Genomic DNA, 15099 nt, shown 5'->3' with positions numbered 1-15099 from the left:
AAAAAACCCACCCTGATTTACCTGTGGAGCCAGGGGGGAGCTGGAGGGAGTTGGCAGGTGCAGTCTCCTCTAGAGAGAACGAAATACCCCACAGGTAGTGGATGCTGTGCCCCTGAGACCAGCAGGACCCTAAAGAGCTGTGTGACCACCAGACTCCCCACAGAGCACACACAGAGCTCACTGCAAAGGCGAGCAGCTGTCAGCAGCCGTTCAGGGTGATAAAGTTCATTCAGCATCACAAGATGCTTCTTTTCCCAGCACTGAATTTTGGGGAATGACCCTACTCAGCCTTCCTACCAGCTGGGGCTGCAGTAGCATAGACCCCTCTGGGGAGAAAGAGGGAGAGAGAGAGGGAGAGTGTTTGCCTCACTGGCGGCACTGACTGTGGTGCCGATCACACTGTCATGGCCACACACCTCAGAGGGCAGCACCTCCCCTGTATTAAAGGGTTAATGCTAATGAAAGAAAATACAGGCAGAAAAACAGCCACAAAGCCAGAGTTTTGATAACTCTCAGAGTAACTCAAGTAGGGTCCCCCTTTCACTCAAAGTCAAATGGGACAGAAAAGCTGAACCCCTTCAAGGTGGGGTTCACAAGTTCTCTGAAGACATTTGTCATCATAGGCCATGTTCAATAGGAGGAGGCAGGACTCCATGACGACAGGGCTTCTGCTAATTTTACACCATACAGTGAAAAAGAAAACCAGGTTTTGACACTGGTTCTAGTGGGCTGGAAGGGCTCCCTTACACTTACCAGAGATGATGCTGTTAGCTGCTCGGCAATGGTTCCTGTTGTACTGGGCGAAACTTCAGCCAGTGACCTCACCCAGGGAATGCAGTTATCCCACCCTTGAAGGCAATATGCTGAATTTCAGACTTTCCACATTTCATTTTGACAAGTTCATAGCAGTCTAAAATACAGAGAACTGGGTACAATACCAAGGCTTTCTGCTCTGCTTTTATTGTAAGACTTATCCTTCATCTTAAAAGCCAGTGCTATCCTTTTAATTCACAAGAGATGCTTTATGCAACTAATTACAAATCAGCATGATTAAGACAAGGATTAGACCCTATTGTTGGGATGCCAAGCTGTGATATTTGATAATATTAACTTAATGATTTAAGGTCAATCAAAATTGATCTATGCAGTCATTAACCCACATGTCATTAAATGTTGGGTTTCAGATGTTCCCGTGTGTGAGGAAGCTGCAGAGCATGGTTATGAAAAATGCAACAAAAACAGCAGTAAAGCAGTGCAGGGCTCCAAGGACAGATCCCAGCATACCGGCTGCTGTTTTCCTTGTCACTAATGCATCAGACACTATGTTCAGGGAACAGATTCATGGACAGTGAGTGTGTTTCACACAGAAAAGCTGGATAACATCTCCAGAGCAGCATTAAGCAAGTGCTTTAACACCTTTTTTATGTAGTGTAGGAAACACTGTCAGTTGACACTGTCAAAAGCTACTGGGAGCAGGGTTCAAAGCATCCAGTCTCCTGCCCCTTCCATAGTCAAAGTCCCTCTTTCCTTCCCAGTGCTTGGCTATAATCACACCAATAGAGAAGAAAACACAACCACTTCCACACAGAGCCCTTCCCTTTCCCTGAGAGCACTGCCAGAGCAGCAGACTGTGTCACACATGCACACAGCCACATCAGGGGTTTAAGTGCAACCCTGCCTTGCCTTGGCAGGCTCTCACAACCACTGCTAGCCCAGGGGGACAGCAGTGGGTGCTGCTCCTGGAACAGCAGCCTCTGGCAGCTCTTACTATTCCTGCCTTTTAGGACAGAACAAGCCCAGCACCCAGTCCCTCACTGTAGCAGTGATCCCAGGAACTACATCTCATCCTACCAGCATCATAGCAAGCCCAGTGCAGGACAGAGATTCAGTTGAAACACTCACCTCCAGCAGCCGCCAGCATCAACTGGAACAAAGAAACAGCCCCAACACCCCAGGCAGACAGCCGCCGCGTGTAGTGTTTATCTTATCTCCGCCAAACAGCACTGCGTGCTCTATCTCCAGCAAAGAAATTCTGCTCCTTCATAGCAGCTGTGTGCCCCTTTCAGCTCTCTCAGCTGTCCACGATGTGGCAGGATGTGATGGGAGGAGCAAGGATTGCCACAGCTCACATGGACTTGCTTCACTTGCAGGAGAGAGCAGCCTTTCACCAGCACCAGATGAGAAACACTTGAACCCACCCTAAGCATAATGCTATACCTGAATGACCTACTACTTATATTCTTGACATATGCAAGCAGATATTTTAATCTCCAACTCTGTCAAGAAACTCATCCCTCCACAGCTGACTCCTCTATTCACCCAGGGAAGGCAGATGAATGAAATTCAGAACAGACCTGACATGCCAACAGTCCTATCCTTCAGCAATAAAGCTCTGAAGGAAGCATGTGTAAGAAAGCCTCCGCTCCCCCTCTCCTCCCCAGAACACCCCTTTTTGTTTTTGGTGTTATGCACAGGGCTTGTTGGGCTACTTACCCACACACTGTGCCCTCCACCCTGTACTATGAGGTACAAGCCACATCCAAGGCAGGGTGTGCCAGGATGGGGAGCTTACAGCATTTCTCCTTTAAGGCCTCAATTTTGACACTAGGTCCACGTAAGTAGAAAGGTCCTCCTGCATGGAAACCTGTACTGTCACCCCCAGTTAGACTGGAGCATCCTGACCAGGGCTACCCTGCATTGGTGAGTGATGATCTCCTTTCTGCAGACCAGTCTGCACTGGAATTAGAGTGGTGCTTACGGACTGCTCAGCATTAAGAATCCCCAAAACAAGACACTTGCATGGAGTTATGCAAACCTACACAAGCCAGCCATCAATTATCAGCTTCTTGAAGCATTGCTTCTTTTTGTATGTTTTGTTTTAGATTGTTTTTCTTTTTATTACAAAGATGCTCAGAATAACCTGCAGCAGCAGTGCGATGGATCACCAGGGAATCAAAATAGAAAAAAAAAACATCTTTCACACAGGATAGCTCAGAGTATTTTTATTTAACAAAAATAGCTGTTTAATTAGAAACCAACAACATCCACATGGTTACAGGTTTTCCTAGGCATCACTGTTAACTCTGCATACAGCTCCAATCAGGCTCTATAGTCACATCACCAAAGCAACAGCAGAGCTCAGAACCTGAATGACATCCAGGTGTGGCTTCCATACCTTGTGGGCCTGAGGACACACAGCGTAAGAAGCCTTTCTATTGTAGTTGCCACAGTTTCATTACTTTGGTACAAAAATCACTGATATTGCTATAAGACATTAGTTAATTTGTGACTTGCTTTTAAAACAACTGTGCTGTTCCCCATCAAAGATTTGACCTGTGTAGGAAAAGTATGATTAAAATTGAGCTGCTCCTTTTGGTCACTTGATAGGAGTGCTGTGTACCCATTCCCCCTGCTTTGTTCCAACTGCCATCAGACCAAGGAACTCAAAGGACAGACTATCCCGTCCCAGGACAGCTCATCAGCTAGCATTTCATGGCTTCAGATTTGATTTTTTTAAAAACAAAAAACCACAGAGAAAGGAATATATACATGGGTGGCTTCAAGTTTCCATTTCAGGATAAGGCAGTTAAGTTTACATGTGTAAGTGCCAGTGCAGCTGAGCCCCTCTTTAGGGGGCTGTTTCAAGAGGCAGTGTGCAGAAAGAAAAAGTTTTTGGAGAGTGGGCTCCCCTGAGCAGCTGGCCTGGAAGGGCTCCCTGGATCCCAGGCAGCACATGCCAAACACATTAATCATGCACCTTGTGTAGTAAAGGCTGAGGCTCACAGAAAGTGATGGGAAGTGTCCCAGCCAGGGGGAAAACACCTTCCCAACCCCAATACTGTGAAATCTCCTTGGCACTAAAAGCAGGTGATGAACCAAAGCTGCTTCTTCAGCTGAAAGAAGAAAGGAGCTCTAACGAACACACAGAGAGAAGGCATGGAGGGAAAGGCTGCATTGCACCTTCTCCCTTGCCAGCTCTCCTGTACACTGAACTCACCACAACCTGCACAGAAACAAGCACACTCCATAGGCATTTGTTGCTGTTCTGCTCATGCTGCCTGAGTACCCAGGTGCCCAAGCCCAGGTACAATTCTCTGCAACTCCTCCTCAGTGTTGAGGCAATAAATTATTTTAAAAAACCGATATGAGGCAAGTCCCAGATTGCTTAAACTGGACAAGAAAAAGAATTGCCCACTCTAAACATTCATTGTTCTGCTCATGTGGAAAGAAGAGGTAGAACTAGTGGACAGAGACCCACCAGAAGCATAAAGGCATTTTAAAATAACAGTGGAAAAATTACAGACCATAAATCATCATTTTCCAAAGCCTCAGGCAATCATTCTGCTAACTACCATAATTGAAGGTATCAATTTAATCACCACAGCCACAATTCTCTAAGGGCACAAAGAATAACTTAAAATCCTGTGAGTTACCTTCCTTCTCAGTGTATGCTAACATACACCATCCCTGAAACAGTCCAGCCCATGGGTTGTGAGGCAATGACTCCTGTAATCACAGGAACCTGCAGCCCTAAGGGACAAAGGCAAAGTTATCCAGGGGTCCCATGGATTAGCATTTTGCCTATTTCAACTCCCTCTTAGTTTCCCTCCAGTTACAGTCCTTCCTGGGTGCAGGCCTTTGTGGAACAAGTAGTGCTGCTAATAGCCCATCCACCAGTGCCACAAATTGCCCCAGGACACATGTTTTTGGGGAAGAACCATGATCAGCTAAGGTAAACCTCTGGCAGCAGGGATGACAGACAGGAACAGAAGAACAGTACAAGCTCCTCTAGGAAGCATGTGCGTATGCAGAAATGTAAGTGTACCAGTCCTCAAAACAGAGCATCCAGCATCACAGGGCAGCTTTATTGAGAGCCACACTGCCAGAGCACAGTCCTCAGGCCACCTCCTATCCCAGGTCTGGGGCTCTCCACAGAGAGGTCTGTTAGTGTGCCCTCATTTCTGCCCTGTAGCAGCACCTCATGACAGAGAGCAGCAGTTGACCAGACAATCACAAAACTGTCTGCAGATGGACAGTGTTAGACTAAAACCTCCCAAGGTTCTCATTCTTTGAGAAAACTTACTGTTCTTTGCTGCACATCCCATACATGCAACAGAAGAACAAGAGGCATTTTAGAAAGAAGATATTTGTTCTTACTTACGTAAGAGCTAATATATTTACCTTCTAAAATGTGCTACTAATATAGTATAAATATGGATCATATACCATTAAGGTGATTGCCTTGGGAAGAAAAGGCAGAGATTAAAACCAGACCTATATCTTCATATGTAGTCACCAAGAGTCTTTGCTTAGTGCACTACTGGCTTTCAGGAGATCTGCTTTGCACCTGCTCTTGTCTTCTGTAAGATCCCACAATACTGCAGATGCCACTGACCAAGAACACCAGTGAGATGGCCGCAAAGTAAGAGGCATAAATCATGAACTGCAGAGAAGAGGAAAAGAAAAGAAAAGAAAAAGAAGTGGTTAAACCAAGCAGTTTCCAGATTCATAGGAATGCTAATAAAATAAATGAGTTCCCTTCCATTCTAAAATATCAGGATTCAGTAGGTATTTCTCTGTCAAATCCTTGACCCAGAAACAGGTAGCTGAGAAGCTTTACAGCTTGGTTTATCTTCCTCCCTTCCCCACCTCCCATCAATAAAGTTAAGAACATCTATCATACCTGGGTGAAGATGTCCAAGCCAAGCCCACTGGCATCCACAACAATCACAGTGAGCAGAGTCTGAAGTGCTAAGGCAATGAAAGTATTGACCCCAAACACCAGGGCATACCGCTCCACACTGAGATTTGTAGCAATCTGGAACCTGGTAAGAAAGGGATGACCAGAAACATAAGGGAAAAAGCAGAGGAATGCATAAATGGCAGGAACGTTTCTGGACAGAACAACTTTGCAACTTGAGGAGCTACATTGATTGGTTTCATATTTTCCACAGCTAAATTACCTTGCACAGATAGTGTCCTTTTCTAAATAGGATCACAATGGACTAACTTAATAGCTAGAAGAGACCCACAGACACGTGCAACCCCCCTTTTTAAAAGCAAACAAACAACCCAACACACCACTAAGGGAGCTGTGTGGGTTTCAGTGTCACTGAAGCAGCCCAGCTGTCTGATGTAAAGGGTCTGGTCACGTGGAGAAGATGCAACACACTCTGACTGCAGAGAGCAGCTGGCTGAATCTCAAAGCTTCAGTCTGTTGCTGTGTGGTCCATAACCTTCTGCATCCTTCTAACCAGAACTCCCTTTGCAGTTGCCAGTTTCAGCATCACCCCTCTCCTTATGCTTGAGCTGTCTTGCAGTGATTTTGTGGTTCAAAACCAGCTAAGCTTTCCTCCCCAAAGTGACAAATAACATTGAAGTAGTTTTCCTACAGGTTAGGGGGAAGTTGATGCTTCAATCCAGGCAAAGCATTGTCCTTTCTTCATCTGTTAACACTTCACTCCAGCCACGTTTATGAAAAACATCTCCCTAGCAATCAGCACTATCTAATATTTAGAAGTATTCGCTTCAGTGTCACAAGACTTTTAAGCTTGGGCACACTGCCAGCCAAATATATCTCCATGCCTCAGTTTCCAACCTGAATTGCAACACAAACCCTTGCAACAGACTCTTGTTCCACAGGAAAGGCACCGCTTTCATACCAGCTGTAACCCTGAGAGCAGTTTACGTTACAGAGATACTCACGTTGCTATTGTGATTAGCATCATGTAGATAATTCTGAAGATGACATAGGATGCATAGCACACCCAGATGTTATGAACAGTGTCCATGACATACACAGCAGCAGCAATAAGAAGAGAGAACAGGGCAAGTGCCACTTCACCCCACATTGCCCAGGATGTTTTTATGTGACCCACAACAACGACTGCAACCGCTCCTGTGAGGGGAAAGAAAGCATAAATCTTAGTAATTACAGTTGGAGCAATTTGGAGATGGTGCACTGGGAGCTCTATAGCCCCTAACAGCCAAACATGAATGAAGTGGAGGACACAGGTGGGAACACCTCAGCAGCTCTCCTTCCTGACCCCTCCCTCACCTGGAACACTGCTGTAAACTCCTATTTACTCTTACAGAAACAGGACAAAAATACATAGGTCAATGCTGACTGCCTCTAAAGCCTCCTCTCTGGCGCCAGAAGCATGACAGCCCCAGGCCTCAGACCACTGCCACTCACTCCTCTGTGCTTGACTGTGGCAGTGCTGTCAATAATTGGGTAATTTCTGTTGAGAAATCCAAACCCTGGTTCTCAAAAGCACTCACCGAATTATTTACTGGTGCTTTAGCAGAGGATAGGAGGGAGAAAGGCACTACTCACTTTAATGCACAGCTGTTAGAGCTCTCTCCCAGGAAGCAGAAAAACCTACACCTACTGTCATCTCCACACTGGGCTGTAAGATTAAGACTGAGGAGTCCAAATCCACATCTCCTGGAATGCAGGCTAATCACAGGTTATAATCATGCACTATTGATTGTGCAAGAACAATCCTTTACCACCCAGACAGGTTTGTAACTCTGGCTGGATTTTGTGAAGAGGGGATGGGGATAAAAGACAAATCAGAGGATGGGAAAGTACGTGGTATTTTGTACAATTCAATGAGCAGACAAAGTGTGTTTCATGCACTATCATAGCTGCAACTACTGAGAAGTCTAAATACATATTACATTAATAGAAAATTCCAATTCCAAGTAGGCCTTGTTCTGCAAATAAGCCAAATAGCAACCAACAGCATAATGGCGGTACACAGCAAACCAGACAAACAGCATACTGAAAAAGGGAGGTTTACAGGACATTTCTGAAAAACAGGATTGTGTTTAGCAGTAGACCACTGCACAAAAGTGCTACAGTGCATTATCTAAGCTCTTTGTAGCCCTTAGCTGGCATGCTGTCTTAGAAAACCTTCAAGCACACCAAGATTCCTTATGCACCACTAGTTTGCACAAGACTGCAATCCTGTCAGACCATACATCAATCTTGCAGACTAGTGAAGAACAGCACTATGCCAAGGGAAAGGATTTATTTTCCCCCACTAAAGTCTGACTAACATCTTGTTCTTTGGAAGTCTGGGTCCTCCAGTAGCAAAACTCTGAAATGCAAAAAGAAGCTCAGTCCTGGTGCATTCTTCCTACTGTCTCAGCAATTCTGAAATTTGAGAACAGACATGAGGATCTCATGGCAATTCACAAAATCATATTCTCCTTATGTGCCAAGGTTGTATCAGCCTGACACCTAATTAAGACATTCAGTCTCTGTCCTTCAATGAGACACATTCAGCTGATCAGTGGTTTCACAACCCAACCCGATAAAGGATTGCCACACTCCAAAGAAGGCGCAGGGATGCAACCTAACAGTCAGCTGATCTCCCTAGAAGGAATACTAATTCTCTTTCCCAGGACAGGGAGCCGCCAGCTACGTGAGTCACCATGCCAACTTAAACCCCTCTGCAGGGCACTGACTGCAACAGCACCTTATGAAAAGTTGCCAAACGTTGCTCCTAACTGAGCACAGAATGATTAAGAGCAATGAAAATGGCAAATCAGATCTAGGACACAGCAGGAGAGATTTCTAATACAGGGGGAAGAGTGAACAGCATGTTCTTCTGTAAGTCTGATGCCTCACTGAATTAAGTTGAGTGCAATTCAGATTACCCATCTTCAAAAGGAATGAAACTCAACCCAGGTTTGGTGCAAAGATGGGCACATTGTGTTCTTGTAGAATTAAGGAAGAGAACAAAGAGCTTAACTTTACCAAAGAACAGCTAGAAAAACCTGATTTGTCTGGCCCAGAGCAAAGATTTTGTGCTAAAATACAACCCTGGCATGACATCAGAGATAAATAAACAGCTCATTAATAAATTCAAACTGGAAATCAGAAATTAGAGCATTTGCACTAGTGCCTAGGAAGTCAGGTCACTGTATGCTCATTCTTAACGGGTGCTAGGACTTCAAGTCCTGTCACACACTTCAAGCTTTTAGTTGTGACCATAAATTCATTAAACTTTGCTTCTTTCAAGCAATTAATCTCTATCAACTGGAAGGATTCTGTCATTTGAGCAGTTCAGGCTAATTTGCCTGAAAACATCACCCAAAATGATTCAACTATTTATAAAAATGATACTTGACAAAAAAAATCAAAATGGGAAACTAAAAACTTCAGTCTTATGAGTTTAGGTCCATTGTTTACAGGTGTTTTTAAAATGGACCTTGTTATCAAAGATGTTCATTATAAGGTTTGAAGAATACCCTTCCCCCCCTTTTTTATTTTTTAAATTGTGCTGCTATTAGGCCACATTATGGGTCTTCTTTTCCTTGATACCAATTATTCTTCTACTGGGACAAAGGTAGGATGGTAGAGGAAGCCAATCCAAACAAGAAGAGCCATAGGCTCATGCTAGAGTGGAGAAACAGTGTATGACAGCAAGGTATTTAAGGGCAGATTTAGTACACAAAGGACTGAATAGACAAAGTCATCAAGTTGCCAACAGTTTCAAACCCAACTAACAATGGGTTGTGGACCAGCTTTTAGAACTATAAACCAGCCACAGCTTCCTACTGAACTTCAAGAAGGGGCTGAGCACACCCAAGGAAGCACTAATAATTTGTGTTTATTATTTAACCTTGGTTTCTTTTGCCCCCAAGTAGGTGATGCCCACAGCAGATGATGGAACAATGACTCCATCAAAGAAAAGGGATGCGCTGCAGCAACATCTAGAAAACCTCTGCAAGGGTATGTTAGTTTTTTTTAAACAGTATTGTCCTAGTTCTGGTAATGAAACAGTATTAAACAACTTCATAAACAAATGCTTGTGTTCACTGACCTACCTGTCCCTTTCAAGTCAACCAACTTCTTTTATCTTAATAGCTTCTGCTCCTAACAGTGCTGAAATGACTAACCATGGCTCATTGCATGCTGGGTGCGTACAGGAAACCTTCATAGGCTCCTGGAGAAAAACCAAATGCAGAGGACCCCATGTCTGACTCTGGGTGGCTAAAACAAACATAGACTCTCACTGTCATGGTGACAGTCAAGAGCAGACAGTCAGCCACATGCCTGCAGCCTTGTGCCAAGTATTTCAGAATGATGATTGCCTTGGGAAGTTCCTCTAAACACCTATGTACTGCATTACAAGAATCAGGGCTTCTTCCATGACTAACTCACACTGAGCACCCTACCCGTGCATGTCAGGGAAGACTCACCCCAAATGCCAGGGCTTACCTCTCCTTGCATGCTTGGGGGAATGCATAGCACTTCCAAATCATGCTCTAGTGACCTTGAGGGAAACAAGACATTTCTCACAGCAGAGCAGGAGCTAAGCAGGAAGCTTACCTAGGAGTGTTGAGGCTGCCTCTACAGCACCATTGTAGATGTCTGTGCTGTGAGAAGGCAGCACCATCTCCCACAGGCCCTGAGTGTAGTTGATGACCTGAAAGTAGCCACAGGTGGACAGTGCCCACCACACAGACCAGCAGAGCATGGTCCTGGAGGAGTAGCACTGCAGGAAGTCCTGCCAGAGGTCTTTGAGCACCTTTGCGATGTCTACTTTCTGCTTCTGCATAGATTGGGAGAAAGAAGGGGAGAGAAATGTTAAGTCTTTGTTTATGAACACTTCACACTACTCCACAAAATTGCCCCTTTCGGGTGCTCTGATCACTGGTGAGTGACAATGCCACTCTAGGATACAAACCCCCACACAGTAATGCTTAAAAAGCTTTCTCATCCCACAATCTCTGTGCCAAATAGGGCCATACCCTTAAATGCAGGGGAAGGGTTCAGTCCCAAGCACCTCCCCATCTCTGGCTCTCCCTGACAGACAGCAGGGACTGCCACGTGTTATGTGAGCAACTGAAGGGTACCACAGAAGAAACACCAGAGAACAGGACACAATATCCACTTTGACAAGGCAGGATTGGAAGCCAGCCATTTACATCATAAAGGCAAAAAGTATCACTGACACTTTTAACTCCTGATTAAAATTCAACCAAATTTTGTAGCACAGGGAACTACATCTGTCCCCAACAGGCATTGTGAGTTTATCAATACTCAAAGAAGCAAGCTCATTGCCATACACTCTACCCCTGTTAAAGCTCACCTGGGCTTCAAGAAGGTGAGAGATGTCACCTGGGGATCTAAAGGGAAAGAGAAGCTACTTCCACCAGACACTGCTGTTGCAAATGGCAGGTCCTGCACATACAAGTGCCCTGACAAATGGCAGGAGATAAAAAAATAAAGCTTTCCACTCCAAATCTTTCTAGAAGGAGCATGCAAGGGGGCAGACCCTTAAAAATAATTGAAAATAGATCAATTCTAGCAACAGGGGATGACATTAATCAAAATTGCTTTTTACATACAGATACTACAGTTCTTACTATCTTTTTACATACAGACTATTACAGTTGCTTTTTACATACAACTACAGTTCTTTACCACTTTATGTCAACAGCAGCAGAGGAAAAGAGCATGTCTTTGTAGACAAAAGTTCCAGACATAGTGTAGACTCTGTAGGGCAAGACCCTTCTGGTCTGAGTAGGAGGAGCAGTTACTTAATGTGAGACTGGGCAGAGTCCCAAGGCCCGCACAGCACCTCAGGCCCCTGCGAACTTGGATTCCCTGCAGGGAAACACACAGCATTGTCACAGGACTGAGCTATTGCACATTGTGCTGTCACATGCCTAGTTTCAGAGTGGTTTCCAGAGAGCAGCAGCAACTTTGAGCTCTTGGCATTATGCCCTTTCCATGGGGGAATCATGCAGTGTGTTCCTGGGAAATACTATTTTCCACGAGCAAAGTAGAACTCATTTCAAAAGGTTTCTACTAAAACTCCAAAAGACCACAGCCTGAAACCTGTCCTGAACTTCCTTTCTTCCACCCCTTCAAGTGTCACTGATTTCTAAGCATCTTTATTAAACACCACACAGTCCCACCGGTGCCTTGCCAATGGTGTAACTCTTGCTCTGCATGTGGATACCATTCCTCCAAAACACAGCAGAACAACTTGGGAAGAAGTGAGCTTGCGGCAATGTGACCTTACGCATAACTCCCACACCAACAATTTCACACGAAGCACAAGTTTAGACACAGGAAAACAAGAGAAGGGAATGGTCACACACAGCACAAAAACTGATTTGGCTGCTCAGCCCCAAGCGAGTGTCTGGTAAGGCAGAAAGGCACACCTGCCCTGCTCTGGCAGTGCCTCTTCAGTACAATTATTCCTTCAGCCATCCATGTTTGTGAAATATGGTTGCTGTTACCTCAGCAAGAAGGACAATCATCACACTCCAAGGCTTCTCAGCCTTCAGCACCTGGTGTAAGTGACCTCAGGGGAGTTAGGCAGGTGTACTCTCTCCTTTTCTAAACTTTTCCCCACTACTCTGGTACTACATGTACTCTCACAGGAGAGGAGTGAGGTAAACAAAAGGGATGGATAAGTTATATGTTTATGGCACAGAATTTGTCTTAACAAATACCCTTCAACATGCAAGCATAACTCGGGTAAAAATATCCTTGGTCACACATGATCCTGCTGGATGGGGTAGGATTAAGCCCCTGGAATGTTAATACCTTTAATTCCCAGCTGTAGCTGGACAAGCAGAAAGCAGCCCTGGATGCTGCCTCCCCCAAACCAGCAACTGTGGCTTACTTGCTAAGAAATACCCACTGCTGACTAATCCAGCAGCTGAGGTAACCTTCTGGCTTGTCCTCAGAACCAGTACAGCCTCCTTCTGTCTGAGGAGCAAGGCTAACCTCTCCCCAGGGCCTCGAATCCCCCCGCCAGGAATCTTCACATATTTGCATTTCCGGGAGCAATGAGGCCAGCAGGGACCTGCCCAGCAGGCAACTACACACTCACACTGGGCTCCAAAACTGGAGGCTGCTCACCCGTGGTGGGAACCAGCACATCTCTCCACCAAGCAAGAGTCCTTGCACTTGTTTCTGTACAAATGACTTTGCCAAGTTACGCAGCCCACAAAAGCCACAAGTCAGGGCACTGCCTTGGCATTCTCAGAAGCTGTATTAAGCAGATATCATGCAGATGTGCTTCCTGCAATTTCTCACATTCTGCCCTTGTATTACTAATCAATGTCTGCTTCCAAGAGCCTCCAAGAACTACTGCAATTTCCTTCCTAGAGCAGCTTCCTTCCAGGATCATACGATAAACCCCAATTATTACACAGCATATTGCAGCACAACTCACACAACAGTTGGAGTAACAATGCCAAAATCTGAGTACTGAAGAACTGCCCCTTTTCTGCAAGTCATTGGGTGCATCCAGAAGCACACACAGAGTTCGGACATATGTTCAATGTTTACTGTCCCAGAGATGTCCCTTGCTTCTTACCATTGGATGGCAATCTGATGCCCAGAGCATTCAAACTGCAGCCTTGGTGAGACATGAAGAGCAGTTTCACAAAAACTAAGGAGCAGCCTACTATGCTCAAACAGCAAAAAGATGCCAGTAATAATGCTCCCTGTGCCATAAGTAAGGAAGAGGGATACGTAAAAGGATACTTTTTTGCTCTTATGAGATATGTATATGAGATACTACATCTCTACTGCTACGTACATATATTCACGTATGACAACCATGTCAGTATGGCATCTTCTACTCTTGTAAACTCAGGGCACAACTCACCTGTTTCTTTGCTGAATGACCCTGCCCATTTAAGGGAACTTTAGTCTCATCCTCCCAGCCAGGTGCCCTCTGCACGTCGGGATGATCTTGGACAGCAGCTCCATTTTTACAGTCCATGACCTTCATTTCACAACTAAGCCGCTGACTTGAGAGGTGGTGAAAGAAAAGGCTTTTCTGTGGCATGGGCAAGAACCACGCCGTGGCAAAGGCAATGGATATGCTAGTTAAGGAGACAACATTCAAGCTGAAGAGGGACCATCCCGCCACTGACACAAGGACCTGCCCAGACACCGAGCCCACTGTGTAGCCCACCAGGGTGGCACTTCGGCAGTAGCTGGTGACCTGCTGGTACAGGTTGATATCGACGACACTGTAGATGTAGGAATAATAGGCGATGTCGGTGGCAGTCCCCATCCCGTAGAAGAACTCAAGGAGCTGGAAGGCCCACAGCCGCTGGGCGTACAGCAGCATGAACCAGGTGATGATGAGGCTCAGGCCCTGCAGCAGGACCACAGGCTTGTACCGCAGATAGTCCGTGGCCAGGAACACGGGGAGGAGCAGCGCCAGGTAGGAGTAAGTCCACACCGGGTAAATCTCGTTGAACACCTGCGGGAGGGAAAAGACAGCGGTAACCGCCAGCACTCCCGTACTGCGAACAAAGCACAGACATGCAGCACACAGACAGACATACACCCCGCGGGGGGGGGGGGGGAAGCCCCCCGGGGACGCGGTACCTGGGTCTCGGAGAGGTTTTTGTGCGGCCCCAGCAGGTACCGGGTGAGGAAGGGCTCCGACGGACGCACGCTGCAGAAAAAGCCGTAGGCGCAGAGCAGCGCTGTGGGCAGCGCCCAGCAGCAGGCGCTGCCGCTGGCAGCCCGGGTGGAGCGCCGCGCCGCCTGTCCCCCGTGCGAGTCCTCCATGCCGGGCCAGGCCGGAGGCGCTCCGGGGGCCAGAGGCGCTCCCGGGGCGGAGGCGCCGGCGCTGGTGGCGGGCGCGTCCCGGTCACCTCCCGAAACGAGGTTCCGGCTACGGCCCGCGGCGCTGTGCCCCACGCTGATTGGCCAGTGTGGTGGGGGCGGGGCCACGCACCGCGCTCGGATTGGGCAGTCCGCCCCGTGGGCGGGGCCAGCAGTCGCGCGCGGGAGGGGCGGGGCGGGGCAGGGTCGGGGTCCTCGAGGGCCGCTCGCCCGCTGGGCTCCGCCTGCCCCCGTTCGTCCGGGGCAGGTGCGAGCCTGCTTTGGAAACCTGCTCCCACCGAGAGAGATCCCTGCCGCCTGTGCCGGTCTTGCTCCGGCTTTCCAGGCCTGGGCGCGTCCGGCCGCTGACCGCTGCCGCTTTCTTCCCTTTCGCGAGATAAGAGCTTGAATGGCTTTTGTGGTTTAATAAAGCAGCACCTTGTTGTTCAACTAGAAGAAATAAAATATTGCATTCGAAGTCATTATCTAAAGTT

The 15099-nt window shown here is 46.8% G+C and overlaps 1 protein-coding gene across 1 annotated transcript; it reads right to left on the bottom strand.

The window, feature by feature from the left end:
• Positions 1-2987: 2987 nt before the first annotated feature.
• Positions 2988-14689, bottom strand: SLC19A2 (solute carrier family 19 member 2). The gene is made up of 6 exons (XM_071433368.1): positions 14384-14689; positions 13650-14255; positions 10346-10568; positions 6706-6898; positions 5684-5825; positions 2988-5443 (listed from the first exon to the last, which is right to left on the bottom strand). The coding sequence occupies exons 1-6, from the start codon at positions 14567-14569 to the stop codon at positions 5318-5320; spliced, it is 1476 nt and encodes a 491-aa protein (XP_071289469.1). The 5' UTR covers positions 14570-14689; the 3' UTR covers positions 2988-5317.
• Between the last annotated feature and the right edge of the window lie 410 nt (positions 14690-15099).

The sequence above is a fragment of the Agelaius tricolor genome, unplaced genomic scaffold (genome assembly GCF_023055355.1).
Source record: "Agelaius tricolor isolate 1412-34295 unplaced genomic scaffold, bAgeTri1.0.p SCAF_9, whole genome shotgun sequence".
Taxonomy (NCBI): domain Eukaryota; kingdom Metazoa; phylum Chordata; class Aves; order Passeriformes; family Icteridae; genus Agelaius; species Agelaius tricolor.
The sequence above is the reverse complement of the archived record's forward strand: the minus strand, read 5'-3'. Positions and strand labels throughout refer to the sequence as shown.